A 15,320-nucleotide genomic window follows, 5' to 3' on the forward strand; every position below is an offset into this window, starting at 1 on the left:
TCTCTAAGGTTCTATACCAAATGACGGCATAATCTTGAAATATTGCTATTCGTTCCCAAAGCTTTATACCACGTTATAACTGCTTACATGTATACTGTATATAATTGCCTCAAACAGCAAATGTACAATTCTTCTGGTTTCAAAAGCTAGTCCTTCTAATGCAATGTGACACGTCTGTATTCCCTTTTAATTGTACATACATTTATCTTGGCTTTGGATTTGTTTGTTTCGTATTTGCTTAAGCCTTAGGCAATGTAAACGTATGTTTTCTCATGCCACTGAAGTTACTATAAATTGAATTGAATCCCTTGAAGCGCATATCATGAATTGTGTCTCTGTACTGTACGTACAGTATGAGCAACAGAAGAACAGAGAGAATAGAAAGTCGTTCAGGGCTGAAGGTGCTCTGACCATAATTTATGCATGCCATAATCACCAATGTCTTATTATCGTAACCATGACCAGTAAGACAATTAAAACATTTGTATGAATGAATCGCTATTTTAATTGCTCCTCCATATGCCTGGATTGAGATTGATTGATTAGTACACTAACTACTGAACCTGCCTACTTCATTAGCCAGAATAGAATACCAGTTCAGCATTATAACACTGTTTCATGTTACATATCGTTGTTGTCGGGCAGAACCTCTTATCTCCATATTTTAACTTTTTGTGTTTTTTTGTATAGTAATGCCCTACGTGATCAAACTACAGCGTCACACTAAAGTAACAACAAAAAAAATGTTTAGCTACTTTTGCTATTTTTGAGTGGTGCCAGCCACTCCTACACTTGACCGTGTGTGTGGGTCCGTCCGTCCGTCCGTCCATCCGTTTGAGCACGGCCTCAACAGCTGCAGCTGATTGCAACACAAGGATGCAACCAGTTACACTAATTCAAAGGCACCACTCTCTTCACACTGGGTGTGATTTTTTAACTTGAATCCTGAAAAGTAACAGATTTGGACACATGAGGTTTCCAACCGACAGAGACGATATGATCTCAGCTTTGATAAGCCCATATCTTCACTTTACAACCACTTCACTTTATAGTTAATAAAGTACCGTATGCGTGTCCTTGAGCTTACTATGATGGATTTGGGCAGCAAAAAGTAATCGAATGATTGATGGGTTGTCGCCCATTAACAAAAACCTGTTCAGGAACTGAAAGACACTACATTTTTATACACCCTTGAAGAAGCCCACAAGCCTAAACATCAGGTTTTTTATCATTTAGCCTAGATCTGATTGGGATTTAATTAGCAATGATATTCATCAGTATGCCTGATGCATTTATTCTATCACAGCCCTCTCTTTTTGATAAGCCACTCATGTTATGCAACGTCAATGGGTATATTTTGATGTTTATAGCAAATCTGGCTAAAAGTTGGACTCAAGACTAAGTTTCAGTTTACCTTCATGTTAATGTAACTATCTCCAGACAGATCGTGTTTGTGGACCTCCGGCTGTGAATCGAAGGTTTTATGGATTATGTCTGCGGACTGCTAATGTTACTGTGCATCTTCCTCTCTTTTTCTCTATTTCTCTCCTTATGCACCTATCTCTCTCAACCTAACAAGTCATGGCAGAAGGCCACGTACCCAGGACCAGGTTCTATTACAGGTTTCTTCCTGTTAAAGGGGAGGTTTTTCCTAGCTGAGTATAAGCACCTCTACAGAGTAGGGGTTTGGATACATTTGGTGTTTCCCCAGGACCCAAACGTACAAAACAATTAATGAACCACTTAAGCACTATTAAATAGTGAAAATGTATTGTAGGGAATTAGATTTATACTTCAAAATGTGTCCGTAGCCCAAATATTTGGCCCATGTCAATATGGATGTAAATGTGTTGCATTGTTCCGTTTTTCGTATTATTTGTGTTAAGGACCCCCTAGAAAACTAGATGATACATCTCAAGGGGTTTATCCTTCTAATAAAGGTACTATATTTGACAGGTTGAAACGTCAGTCAGTCACCCGCTGCAATAAACATGCAGTACAGAGAGATTGCATGCTAGTCTCTCATGGCTCAGAGTAGAGAGATTGGCATGCAGTTTAATGGGTTTCTTTAGAAATGTCACTTATATATCAAACAACAACATTGTTTGTAAATAAATGATGTGAGAGAGATGAATGCTAATGCACAAGCTTTCTTTTAGTGCTGCCTGGAGGGCGTCTGAGATGTTGTCGTGTCCATGTAAATTAATTTCATGAATATCTACCATTTTGATTACATAGTGACAGTCAGTGTGTATATCAAGTATAAAACCCTACACAGTAAACTCCTCAGTGTTAATGTATCCATTAGTACAGAGTTAAATGAACACGTAGTCGTAGGATGTTACAGAGTGAGTTTATGTTGTCAGATGTGTGACTCTTTGGTTTCTGTTTGACCCGAGTAGGAGATCTGGATTGCTGGCTGCTATAAAAGGACTTGTCCTACAGTATATATACTGTGCCGTCCTCAACTGGATAAAGTTGTTACATGATCACCCAAGCCAACCGAGCGCTCCTTCTGTGTAGCAGAAGTGATGTATACATTGAAGTCAAATAAATCTACTGTCATGGAGAAAAAATAAATAAAATAAAGAACTTTTACACAGTGTTTCAAGTGGGCGTGCAGTAATTTACATGAATGTGGCCTGGCTGTTTAGATGAGATAAATTAGCTGACATTGAGTTCTTTTTTATTTTTTTTAATTATTAATAAAATAGGGGGGGAAATGATGTTGCAATAATGCATGACATTTCAGTAATTAATCAATTTAATTGTTGTACTAATTGCATTACACTCAGAGAAGGGCTGGGTTAGATGTGTTTTGTGTCAATGACACAATCAAAGTAAGGGTATTTATGTACCTGTGTGAAGGTAAGGTTACCAGCAGCAGCTTAATGCCTAAAGCCTCCGCTAAGTAAAGTGTACTATATATATCTATATGGTTAATGGGCTTGAGAAACCAAGGTAGACCGGGAGAGCGCATGCAGGCTCATGAATGGGTGCTTGTATTTAGATGGCTTTTCCCAGCAATTCACAGATGTTTACAGTGACACTGATGATATTTTTCATTTATTTATTGCCGTTGATTGCTTCTTTTTCTTTTAATTTATTTTCCTTTTTGCTATTTTTTATTTTATTTTCTTTATGTATTTATTTATTTGTTTGTTTATTTAGTTTGTTTTTATTTATGTATTATTTATATGATCCTAATCCTTGATGTGACATGTTTTGAAAAACTCAAAATATCAACAAAGATTAACCACATTCAACCTGGTAACCTCTTTTGGATACCATACATACATACTCTATGTACTTTAAAGAGAAATTACATTTTAAAAAAATGTTCAAGGACAAAATAGATAATGCAATGAATTAGCACCAAAGACTAATTCAATTAGCTTATTTTGCCATCATTTTTAAGCATGCTCGATTTGTCAGCTTTTAGAAGGTGAGGGGGCATTCTTCTCTCTGTCACGGTCTATGTTTCTCCTCCCAAAAGCCAGCAATTAGCTACAGTACAGTACTAAGCCTAGTCTCAGACTGCATGTCATAATCTTATGGAGATCCTCATATCATCCTTGGATCTTATGCCTTGTTTGTGGGGGCTGGTGGGATCCAACTATAGGCTGATTTATACTTTGTTGTACAACACCAACGGCGTATGATGGAGTATGAATTAAGATTTCACAGAACTATCAGCAGGGCGGGATTTGAAAAAAAAAAAAATCTTCTATATCCGCCAGTCCAGTGGTTATGTTTTTGCCCCCGTAGAATAATGATAAGAATAAGAATGGGTTACTGACTCCTCTCCCTGCGCGTCCATAGATGAATGGGCAGAGAGGCTGCCTGGGAAACAGAAGGTCCCAGGTTTGATTCCCAAGCCCCGATTATGTGTTTTGTTTTGTTTTATTTACTCTGCATTTCACTGACTTTATCAAACTTCTGTAATAATTACCTTTGATTGCAATGTTTTGTTTATAACCTCTTGATCTGTTTATTGCTTACTTTTGTTTCATCAAATAAATCATGTATTTGTTATTGTCAGCTAGTTTGGAAGCCATCAGAGCAGAAGTAAAGGCATAGATGACAATTTGAGCGTGAACATATCTTCTGACAATATATTGAACATATATTTTTGGTTGTTTTAGATACTTAAGTATATTTGATATCTCTGCTGTCGGGCAGAATCCAGCCAACTCCAAAATGTTCATTTTTTAAGGAAATGAAAAAATCTAAACAAAAAGTGGAGTTGGGAGGTTTTGTCCATCATTGATAAGAACAGATGAATGGACCTCCAAGCTCACAATGAGGTTGGAGGTCAAAAGGGGGTGGAGCGTGGAGTCAGCAAAACCAGCTAACTCCACCCCCCTTTGGTGGACTTAGCTGGTTTAGCAGAAAGTTTGAGGATCCAATGGAGTTAGCTGGTTTCTCAGAAGCTATGAGCTTCTGAGAAACTAGCTTTTTAATACTTTTCATTGGTTCAATATCTTTTTAACCAACACACAAACGTAAAGGGTGTTCAATGGCACTGATTTATGGGGGGAAAATGCAAAAGTGTCAAAATGGAGTTAGCTGGTTTCTGCCCGACAGCAACGATATACTTTATTGAATGTAAATTCATCTTTTTGATGTTATTTTTGGAGTATCACACAACAAGTGGGAAGAAGGGTTTGTCCAAGATAATTCTATCTATCTATATATATACAATTTGAATCCTGCGCCATGTCGGTTGTCCGTATGAGACGCCAGTGTGACGTAATCTGACATCACGCCAGTGTGACGTAATCTGACATCACGATGAGACGGTATATGACATCACATCCTACCTATAAATTCTAGGATGCCGTCAGATCGCACCAGTTCGACGGCTTCCATAGTGGGTTTTGGTCATTGGAGAGGTGATGCACGTCACCTCTTTCTGAAGTGGGTACTTTCAAAGCCTGCCGTGGATTTAGGAGAGCACAAAACTCTCTCTCACACTGTGAGGTGCCTGTAAGGTGGCACTGCAAAGTGAACGACGCGTCACGCTAGACGTTCGGGCCGCGTAGCGGCCCGAACTTCTAGTATATATACAATTTGAATCCTGCGCCATGTCGGTTGTCTGTAACGTTGTATGTAGCCAGTGTGACGTAATCTGACATCACGCCAGTGTGACGTAATCTGACATCACGATGAGACGGTCGTCCCGAATATGGACACAACGCCAGTGTGACGTAATCTCACGACAGCATGACATCACGCATGACATCACATCCTACCTATAAATTCTAGGATGCCGTCAGATCGCACCAGTTCGACGGCTTCCATAGTGGGTTTTGGTCATTGGAGAGGTGATGCACGTCACCTCTTTCTGAAGTGGGTACTTTCAAAGCCTGCCGTGGATTTAGGAGAGCACAAAACTCTCTCTCACACTGTGAGGTGCCTGTAAGGTGGCACTGCAAAGTGAACGACGCGTCACGCTAGACGTTCGGGCCGCATAGCGGCCCGAACTTCTAGTAAATATACAATTCCTTTACTGGCTGCAAGTCTCAGTGCTCTAATTAATAGAAAGATATTTTTATCTGTGACAAGCATCCCAGCAGGCCGTTATAAAATGAGGGTTAAGTGGTGGCTCAGCCAGTTAGCGCACAGACCATATTGCTCCGCATGAGCAAGGACCTCCCTTTTGTCTTCTTGAATGTCTCCTGTCGCACTATACTGACTGACCTGTCTAAAATAAGGCATAACATGTTTTTTTTTATAAAGAAAGTGAAAATAGCAGATCTACAAGCTCACAGCTATTTTCCCTATTTTATAAAACACTTCTCCATTATTTCATTAATCAAACCATTGATTGATAGAATAAATGCTAAGAAAATAATCGATAATTGTAGCCCTACCAGTGAGCCAACATGCCTAGCAGTGCTCATCCTATTGCATATCAAAATATGCAATATTATATGCAACCAAAGGTATGGCACCCCCATATCTTCAAAGCCTGATCCAACCCTACAACCCCTCCCGCTCTCTCAGATCAGCTAACACAGGGAAGCTGTCAGAACCTTCGCTAAAACATCTGGGACAACGCTCCACACGTCCCAGACTCTTCTCCCTTCTGGCTCCCAAACTATGGAATGAACTCCCCATTGCAATTAGAACTGCAGACTCACTCCCAATCTTCGGCCGTAATCTGAAGACTCACCTCTTCAGACTCCATCTCAGCCTGTAGCACTTGCCCTAGCCTTGACGACCTTGCAGGATTATGCAAAGGCTAAAATGTAACTTAGATAGCATGTTATGTAGACAGATGCCAGGTCATTGCTGACCTGGCCTGCTGTCCTATAGTGTGTATAGTTTCAATGTAGTCTGATGATAGGTTCTTGGTTTACGTATGTATTAGTTTATTATTAGATTACCATTTCTATGCATTTGATGTATTATTGATGTATTATGATGTATTACCTTGTGTCTGTGCTTACTGTAAATCGCTCTGAATTGAGAGCGTCTGCTAAATGCCTACACTGTAAACTGTAAAATGACTGCTCTGAAAAAGGGCTACAGTCCTAGCAAAGAAATAACAACCAACAGCTCTGCCTAGTGGTGCAAAAACAACATTACTTTTATTTCTGGTCCATTTACCCTCCAGTATACAGTACCAGTAGTCACCAGTTTATACTGACCTTTCCATACATGAAGATGCTACAAATAATGATTGGCACCCTGGATTTTCCAATCCACGCTAAGAAAACAAACCAAACTGTACTCACCGTGCAAATCAACACAAACATGTCAGTTATGAAGCACTACAAGCCCTTGTAGTACAGTACATTGAGGAGGTACGTTCCTATTCCATTTCATGACTCATTTTGAGTCAGGCACTTTACACAACAGATGAAGAACTATTGGAAAGAGGGACGCTTATGACCCAAAGATAGGACAGAGCTGTCATGATGATGATCAGATCAACCTATCCTCATGAAAACTACCAAACTACAACCCTTTCTGACAACATTGAATCTGTTTAACTTTGTTTTGGGTAAACCGTGTGGCATAGAAAAGTGTTTGATAGGCCTAGAAATTGCATTTCTCGGCTTAACCCATTAAAACCGGGAAAGCGTCTGTGTCATTCTAGGTTTTAGCGTTGCCTATTCAAAAATAGCAGATATACAAGCTCACAGCGCGCCACTTCGTGCCGCACTGTGAGCTTCTACATCTCCTATTTCTGAACATTTTCAAAAAATCTTGAAAGTGTTTGAACATTTTTGAATAATTTTGAATTACAAAAAAGTGTGAGAACTACTGAATTCGAAGGCATTTGTAGAATCGGCCTCAGGTCTTAACTCTTTGAATGCCGTTGACTCGATAATGCGTCAATTGCTAGTTTGTCCAGTTGGCCGCCGACACGTTAGACACGTTAGACGCGTTGGACGCGTGTTCATTGTTTAATCTCTGATCGCGCTATGCTGCTTAATTTTCAATCTTGGTTTCGAGTTCCACTTACTTCACCCACATCTGCATCCGGTTTCATGACGCAGATTCCGTTTCCGGTTTTCATTGTTTTTCCCCGGTCATTTTCGGCCAGAATAGGGAAACGAGGGAAAGAGGTTCTCTTCTATAATCTATAGTCTGGGTGACGAACAGTCATCGCCGTCGCGTATCACATCGTGCTTTTGGCCGATCGGACAATCTGAGAACACGTCACATCCGGTTTGATGTATTTGACTGTTAGACTGGGTGTGGGGGGGGGCGACTGAGTCAGCGAGCTGCTTAAAAAAGCACTCTGACAATTTATTTGAATGAAAAATTACAAAATAAAAAAAATAAAAAACACGAAAATCGCTGGCACTGGGGGAGTACTTTATGAAAATACTCTGGCAGTCAAAGAGTTAATGGGTTAAGAGTCTGACACCGCATTGTGAGTGCTCTCAGGAGTCATGTGACTTTATCAAGCATCCTGCGTAAGGGGCTCATGGTTAAAGCACTTGAGAAAAGGTCATGTGATAGGAGTTTGACTCTGACATCAAACACAAATAGTTAGCCTGGCCTTGTGACCTGACCTAAAATTCGGTCTTTCACTCGCTTTTAGGGTTGGTATATAAATTATAAGTCCAGTCCCATGAACCTATTTGAAAAAACATGTCAATGGCAATTGAGAAACAAAATCACTATTTTAGCCGCACTACATCAATGACTTCCCACCGAGGCTTTTTTTTAATTGGACCTGATCTCAGCACTTGGCCTTCTTGCCGTAGTTGTCCACCACCTCTGGCGTGATGCTCTCGTCCTCCTCGGTGTCTTCAATGACGGTCTTGCCGACCAGGGTGAAGATGTCCTCTGGCGGGACACCCTTGGGCTCGGCCACTTTCACCGCCAGCATGTCTAGAGTCAGGACAGTTTTTTTGGGGATCCGAACCTTGGCAACAACAGACTTCCCCAGCTGGGGGGGGGAGAGGGAGGGAGGGGGGGACGGAGAGAGAGAGAGAGAGAGAGAGAGAGAGAGAGAGAGAGAGAGAGAGTTTACATTTTAAGGTATTATTCACTGTAGATGTGTCATTGAACTCCTATTGGTCTGTGATCACTAAAAAGCGAAATATAAATACTGTAAACCAGTGGTTCCCAAATGTTTTAGCTCAAGACCCAAAAGAGAACTTTCCCGGGACCCAAACTAGTGAAAATAGCAGATCTACAAGCTTGCAACGCGCTGCGGCAGCAATTTTCACTACTTCTTAAGTAGTGCTAATTTATTGATAAATTAAATTATTAGATTTTTCGATTTTATTTGTGAATTGCTTTTGAAAAATGTTGGAATTGTTTTTAATTGATGAAAAGTTGTGACTTTAAACAATATATATTTTCAGATATATATATTTATTTATTTTTAATGTAGGAAACAAAGAAAAGGGGAAAAGGGGATGTATGTGACCCATACAAATTGGAGCCACTGTTTGAGAAACACTGCTGTATACCACTCATTACATTTTTTACCACATTAGGGTGTTTAACAATGACGTCTTTTGGTGGCTGTTTTAGTAAGCCCACACCGCCAATGACGTCTTTTGACGTCTCTTAAAATAAAAAAATAAAAATTAAACAATTTTTAATTCTTTTTTTTTATTTTTCCGTTTATCTCAAAGAACCAGGAGATAACACTATCCAAAGATTTATTGCTCCATTCACTTCCCTGTTAAAATAATAACGGAGAAAAAAATCCCTGTTTTCCTGTGTTTTACTAAGTATTTTTGAGCGAAACATTCTATTTTGAACTGGCAAGCAAACAGGATTTCTTTATTTCACGGAAGCACAGTGAAACCCTCCGTGATAAGCAACCATCTGGGGATCGATCATACTAGAGATAAATATTCTGTGACTACTTGAAAAGGTAAGAACATCGCAAAATCCTGGCAGTGGGACCACACAGCCAGAAATAAGTCTGGCAGTGAATTTGTTAACACGTATTCCAATCCCGTTTTACCTTATCATGACATGGCTTCTCACAGGGGAGCATGGTTTTGACACCGGTCCCCATGGCTCTCTCCACCAATCGGATGGATCGGACCAGTTCCGTCAGCTCTGCGGGCTCCAGGGAGGCCGCGTGGTCACTTCCTTTCCACGTCTTGTCTAAGGTCACGTGGCGCTCAATGACCTTTGCCCCCAGAGCTACGGCGGCCACTGAGATGCTAATCCCAGACTCGTGGCCAGAATATCCGATGGGAATATCGGGAAACTCCTTCTGGTACTCCTGTATATGAAGAGTGGAGGGAGAAAGGTGTTATGATACTTTCCCACACTGGAAGGTTTGGCTGTTGAAAACATACATGTCTATGCTAACCAAAGATTTGATCTCACCACTTCCTGTGAGCGGCCTCAATTTACTTTCTCACTTCTCTTTAACTCCTACATTGAATAAATACAATTTAAAATACAACTACCTAGAGACTTACTCTTGCATAACATCTTAAATTTTGACTGTTGCATGTGGGGAGAAAGAACTGCTGAATAAAGATCATTTTAATTGACTTTGCTTTTATCCCTCCATAAGGGGCTGTTCAAATTGTGGAACGTTTTCTGCTAGAATATCAAGGCCCTCTGTATTTTGTGCAGAGTGTTCAGGGATGCTTGCGGAACTCGTCTCCGCCTCGTTCCCGACCGCGTCACTGTCGTGCCAATAATCCCGGTAAAGCACACCCTCTTAATGTAAAATTTCTTCATTGTATTGTGTTCTGTCATCTTTACCGCGATGATTCGGAGGTTGACGTCCTCTGCTTCCAGAGGGTAGGCGCTGGTGCACTGCAGGATGGTGAAGTTTGGGTTGTGCTCCTTCACAGTCTGGTAGACCCGACGCATGGTGTCCATGGACTGCATTCCACTGGACACGACCATGGGACGCCCTGAGACACACACAAAGAGTTATGGGTCACCGCCTGATTGCTTAGAAGGTTCTTACAGAGCCAGACACTGCACTGCCAGAGAGCCACATTTCTAGAACCTACCCAAACTCTAACCCCAACCTTAACCCATTTAGGCCAGGGAAGCAGAAACTGTAGTGTGAGTGTGACTCAAGGAAAGTGGGTTCAAGGAAATTAATAGATTTGATAATAATAATGCAGTCACAACCAATAACCTAAGCTTGTGGAAGTTGTGGCAATGAATATACAATATAATGTTGCAAAATATCAATTGAAACATAAGAATAGTATGAAGGCAGTATACTTGTAGAGCACATTTCATATACAGAGGCAAATAAAAATGCACATTTCATATACAGATGCAAATACAAATGCTTTACATAAGACATAAAAAGGCAACATTAAGAACTACAAATGAGAAATGTAGGAGCACAAGAGCCCACACTGGCTCAAATAATAAATATATATTATATATTGTTTAGATGTATTTAAATAGGCTAGTAGATAGACAGGGAATGGGGGCTGAGATGGGGAGAGATAAGCAACACAGTCCCCCAGACTGGAGATGTTGTGATGTGGATGATGCACTATACACCAGCATATACATGCCTCAAATTATATTAAAAAACAATACATTAAAGTTTGAGTATTCAATCCTATGAGGCTTTATGTCTTCTCACCTTTCTTGGCTGTCTTCTCCAGATAAGGGAAGTTGTTGGTGTCCCCGGAGCCCACTTTGAAGAAAGGCACCTTGAGCTCATGGAGAAACTCCACAGCCATCTGAAAAAAAAGCAACACTTTAATCATTCCTCGTGAACCAGTATCCCACTTTCTATGACCTCCGAATGTGGAAGTTTGAGGTCACACAACCTCATTGGCTAACCACCCAAACAGTTCTGTATTCTGACCTTAACCTCAACATGACTATCTCCATCCCATCTAAACAAAATAATCATTTTAACTTTATATCTAAGCATAACAATATCGAACATAATGCAAACACAATTACCATTATAACCCATTAAGACCTGAAGCCAATTCTACATGTCTCCTAAATCTCAACAGTTTTCTGAAAAACATATGTTTCTATATCGGTGGTGCTCAAACTTTTTCATGTCAATGACCCCAACAATGATATGTATTTGGCCGCGGACCCCCATCAAAATATTTTGTTCCAGGGACCCCCAGAAGCAAAGATTTGAGTTAAAAACGGTTCGCTTTAAAAATATATATATTCAAAGATTTGCACACATTTTAACGATTTTTCAAAAATAGCAGATCTACAAGCTCGTAGCGCGGCACTCGGTGCCGCACTATGAGCTTGTATATCTGCTATTTTTGAATAGCCCAAAGTGTAAAATAATGCTTTTTAAATCTAAAAATGACACAGTTCCAGGTCAACCTCAACTTCAACTCAACTTCACGATCTCCATCCCATCTAAACAAAATAATCATTTTAACTTTATATCTAAGCATAACAATATCGAACATAATGCAAACACAATTACCATTTTAATAATTAACCTTAAATATAAACTTAACCATATCTAACATAATCCTTAATAAACACAACTATTTAACCTTAAATCTAAACTTTAACATTGGTAACATAATGCCTAAACACAAAAAAAAATTACATTATAACTGCATTTAGTTTGGCGTGTATTGCTCTGGCTGTTCGTGTAATGCATTGTGGGTAAGACACTGCTGGTTCAGGAGCCACATCAAACTTTAAATGTAGATCGATAGATCCTGCACTTCACCTTCACTTCACTTTTCATGAAACAAGCGCTAGTCGCTGATGCGAGTCAAAAACAGGATTTGTTGAACAGGTCACGGACTCTGGTGCATGCTGTGACCTCAGCAGTGCAAGAAAGAAAACAGTTCATGCCCTTGAGATGTCATGAGACTGAATCCAGACACTGTTATTGCAGCATGACTCCTCTCTCTCTCTCTGTCTCCCTGCTCCACATTCCCTGTCCTTATCTATGGTTTGTAAATAAATGCCATTACCCAGTGGTGGAAGAAGTATCACATTTTTTACTTGAGTAAAAGTATCAATACCACAATGTAGAAATAGTCTAGGTAAAAGTAAAAGTCTGGTATTCAAAATTTACTTTAGAAAAAAGTACAAAAGTATTGGCATCAAAATGTACTTAAAGTGCCAAAAGTAAAAGTACTCATTGTGCAGAATGTCACATTTCAAGTTTTCAAAATGTATAAAAATCTTTTGAATATAGCAGATCTACAAGCTCATTGTGAGCTCTCAGATCGTCTATTTTCAAATAGACTAAATATATATAGAACAGAAAATGTATATTTAGTAATAAAAATCTGAATCTAAAAAGAGTAGAAGTAAAAGTATTGAAAATTGGAAATACTCCACTAAAGTAAAAAAAATACCTCAAAATGTTACTTAAGTACAGTACTTAAGTAAATGTACTTAGTTACTTTACACCACTGCCATTACCTCATCCATTCCTGAGGCGGTGAAGAAGATTCCAACCTCCTTGGCGTACTTCTGCAGCTCTCTGTACTGCTCGTGGCTGAACTCCAGATGGCGCTTGTGCTCGCCATAGGTTTTGCCCCAGGAGTGCTTGGAGGTGTAAGGCCGCTCCAAGGCACGTTTGTTGAACTTGTGGTCCAGCTCACTCTTCTGGAACTTGGCACAGTCTGCACCGCAGTCCTGTACAGGTGGACGAGAAAGGATGAGAGAGAAAGACAATAGGCTCTATGCACAGCAGCCATTTTGGAGAAAAATTGGGCCTCTTTTTACTTCCTTCACAGGTGTTACCAATGATACCAATGAAGGCTCTGTTCCATTCTGGTCAAACGGAGTCAGGGTGCTGATATTGTGCATGTTGGCTCACTAGAAATACTAGTGGGTCTCAAAGTGTGGTCCGGGGACCCTCATGGTTCCTGGAGAGGGTGTAACTCTGAGAGTGTACAAATGGAACCAAATGGACCCTCCCGGGTCCATTTGGTTCCATTTGTACACTCTCAAGAGTTATGGGGGTCCTTGAAATTAAAAAGTTTGAGAACCACTGTGCTAGGAAGGAGCCCAATTTCTGTCCAATATGGCTGCTGTGCATAGAGCCTATTACAGCTGTAGGTATAAACCAGTGAAGGAGCTGGAAGCATTGCATTGGTGTATTATCTTTGTGTTACTAAATAAACACAGAAAATCATAATGATCTAGCCCAGTGGTTCTTTATGGAATATGGTAAAGCCTGTATAGTAGTGTAACAGTTCTTACATGACCTTAAAGGGATAGTTCACCCAAAATAAATATTTTTTTCTATTAGTTACCCCATGGAGACTTGAATTCATGGATATTGTTTTGTTTCTGTCGCATTCCTAAGCCAATAATTTGATGACCAGCGGATCAGTAGGCAGCGGTTCCGGTAGGAGACACAAAGGAGACTCTTTGTGTCTCCTACCGGAACCGATGCCGGTCATCAAATTATTGGCTTAAAATGTGACAAAAACAAAAAATATCGGTGAATTCAAGTCTCCATGGGGTGACTAATCGATAGGAAAAATGTCATTTTGGGGGTGAACTATCCCTTTAAAATGTTGTGATATATTCCTTAAACTTAATCCATGACAAAGACACACACAGCATTCAGTTACTTTTTCCAGCCCAAGTTTGACTTGACATTGCATGCATTAATGTCATCTGTGATTAAGTGACACCTTTAAAGATATTCACAACTTGAGAGCTGCATAGTCTTCAAAATAGCTCAATATGTGCTTTTACACAAGTCATTTTCAACAGAAGCAATCTTATTTGTACTTAACTTGAGTGATATTTAAGTCAAGTAACAGTATTTCTACTTGAGTAGGAAAGTGACTTACTCTTTCCACCCGTGCAGATACTTTCTGACTTTTACTTGCAGTATTGATACTTTTACTTGAAAAAACGTGAAAAATCAGAGTACTTTTTCCACCACTGTGAAATGGGCCGTTCTGCATAATGACAATGTTACATTTGGATGCCTGCCAATAATACATTTGTACTTTTCTCTCCAGTAAAAAAAAAAGAATGCAAGATTTTTCTTGTAATATGGTATTTCTACTTTAACTAAGTAAAAGATCCTAGTGCTTTGTAATCTGTACCTTTGCCATCTTAATCATTTTCTTGGCTATCTCGATGTCTCCCTGGTGGTTCTGTCCAATCTCTGCGATGATGAAACACGGGTTGGATCCTCCGATCATCCTCCCAGGACAGAGCTCAAACTTTAACGGCATTCTGACACTCAGACAGAGAGATTAACACTGACGGAATGGACTATAAAACAGCCTTAATGTTATTGTAACGTAACGTAACGTGGACACAACGAGAGAGGCTAGAGAGAGTGTATGCAAACTGCCATTCATCCGAATGCTGAAGGAACTAAAGGAAGTGCCGTTACGTAGCACAGCAGAGCGCACAACCGGGTTGGTTGTACGTCATAATGTCATTTCCGCTTTGCAGTTCTGCATATCCGGGTTAGAACGGATGCGGAAACCATCTGCGTGCGTGCGTGTAGTCCATAGACTGTGGGCGTGTAGTCCTTATTTTTTTAACTCTCTCTGTGGTGTACTAGTCAGAGCTCTGGTTGTTACTTGTTATCATAAAGTCCCAGTGGTGGAAAGTAACTAAGTACATGTCCTCAAGTACTGTAAGAAGTACAAATTTGAGTATTAATTTTTTTGGGTACTTTTACTTCTACTCCACTACATCTCAGAGGCAAATATTGTACTTTTACTCCACTACAACACAATTTGAAAACTTTAGTTACTAGTTACTTTTGATTATTATTACAAGACATGCATTAACTACTTCAGCCCTATGCATACATAGGATGCGTTCGGAAATTGCGCACCTGAGCACACTCGCCTATTAGTTTGTATTGGCCAGTGCACTCAGTGCTGTATTTCCGAACGCACCCTTAG

At 40.0% G+C, this 15,320-nt stretch overlaps 1 protein-coding gene across 1 annotated transcript; it reads right to left on the minus strand.

Annotated features, from left to right (window-relative positions):
• Window positions 1-6,569: 6,569 nt before the first annotated feature.
• nansa (N-acetylneuraminic acid synthase a) lies at window positions 6,570-14,761 on the minus strand. Its single transcript, XM_084079843.1, has 6 exons — window positions 14,502-14,761; window positions 12,853-13,068; window positions 11,063-11,162; window positions 10,210-10,364; window positions 9,449-9,715; window positions 6,570-8,413 (listed from the first exon to the last, which is right to left on the minus strand). Exons 1-6 carry the CDS (start codon window positions 14,631-14,633, stop codon window positions 8,204-8,206), a joined length of 1,080 nt encoding a protein of 359 aa, XP_083935969.1. The 5' UTR covers window positions 14,634-14,761; the 3' UTR covers window positions 6,570-8,203.
• Between the last annotated feature and the right edge of the window lie 559 nt (window positions 14,762-15,320).

Source organism: Gymnoscopelus microlampas, assembly GCF_963454915.1.
Source record: "Gymnoscopelus microlampas genome assembly, chromosome: 2".
Taxonomy (NCBI): domain Eukaryota; kingdom Metazoa; phylum Chordata; class Actinopteri; order Myctophiformes; family Myctophidae; genus Gymnoscopelus; species Gymnoscopelus microlampas.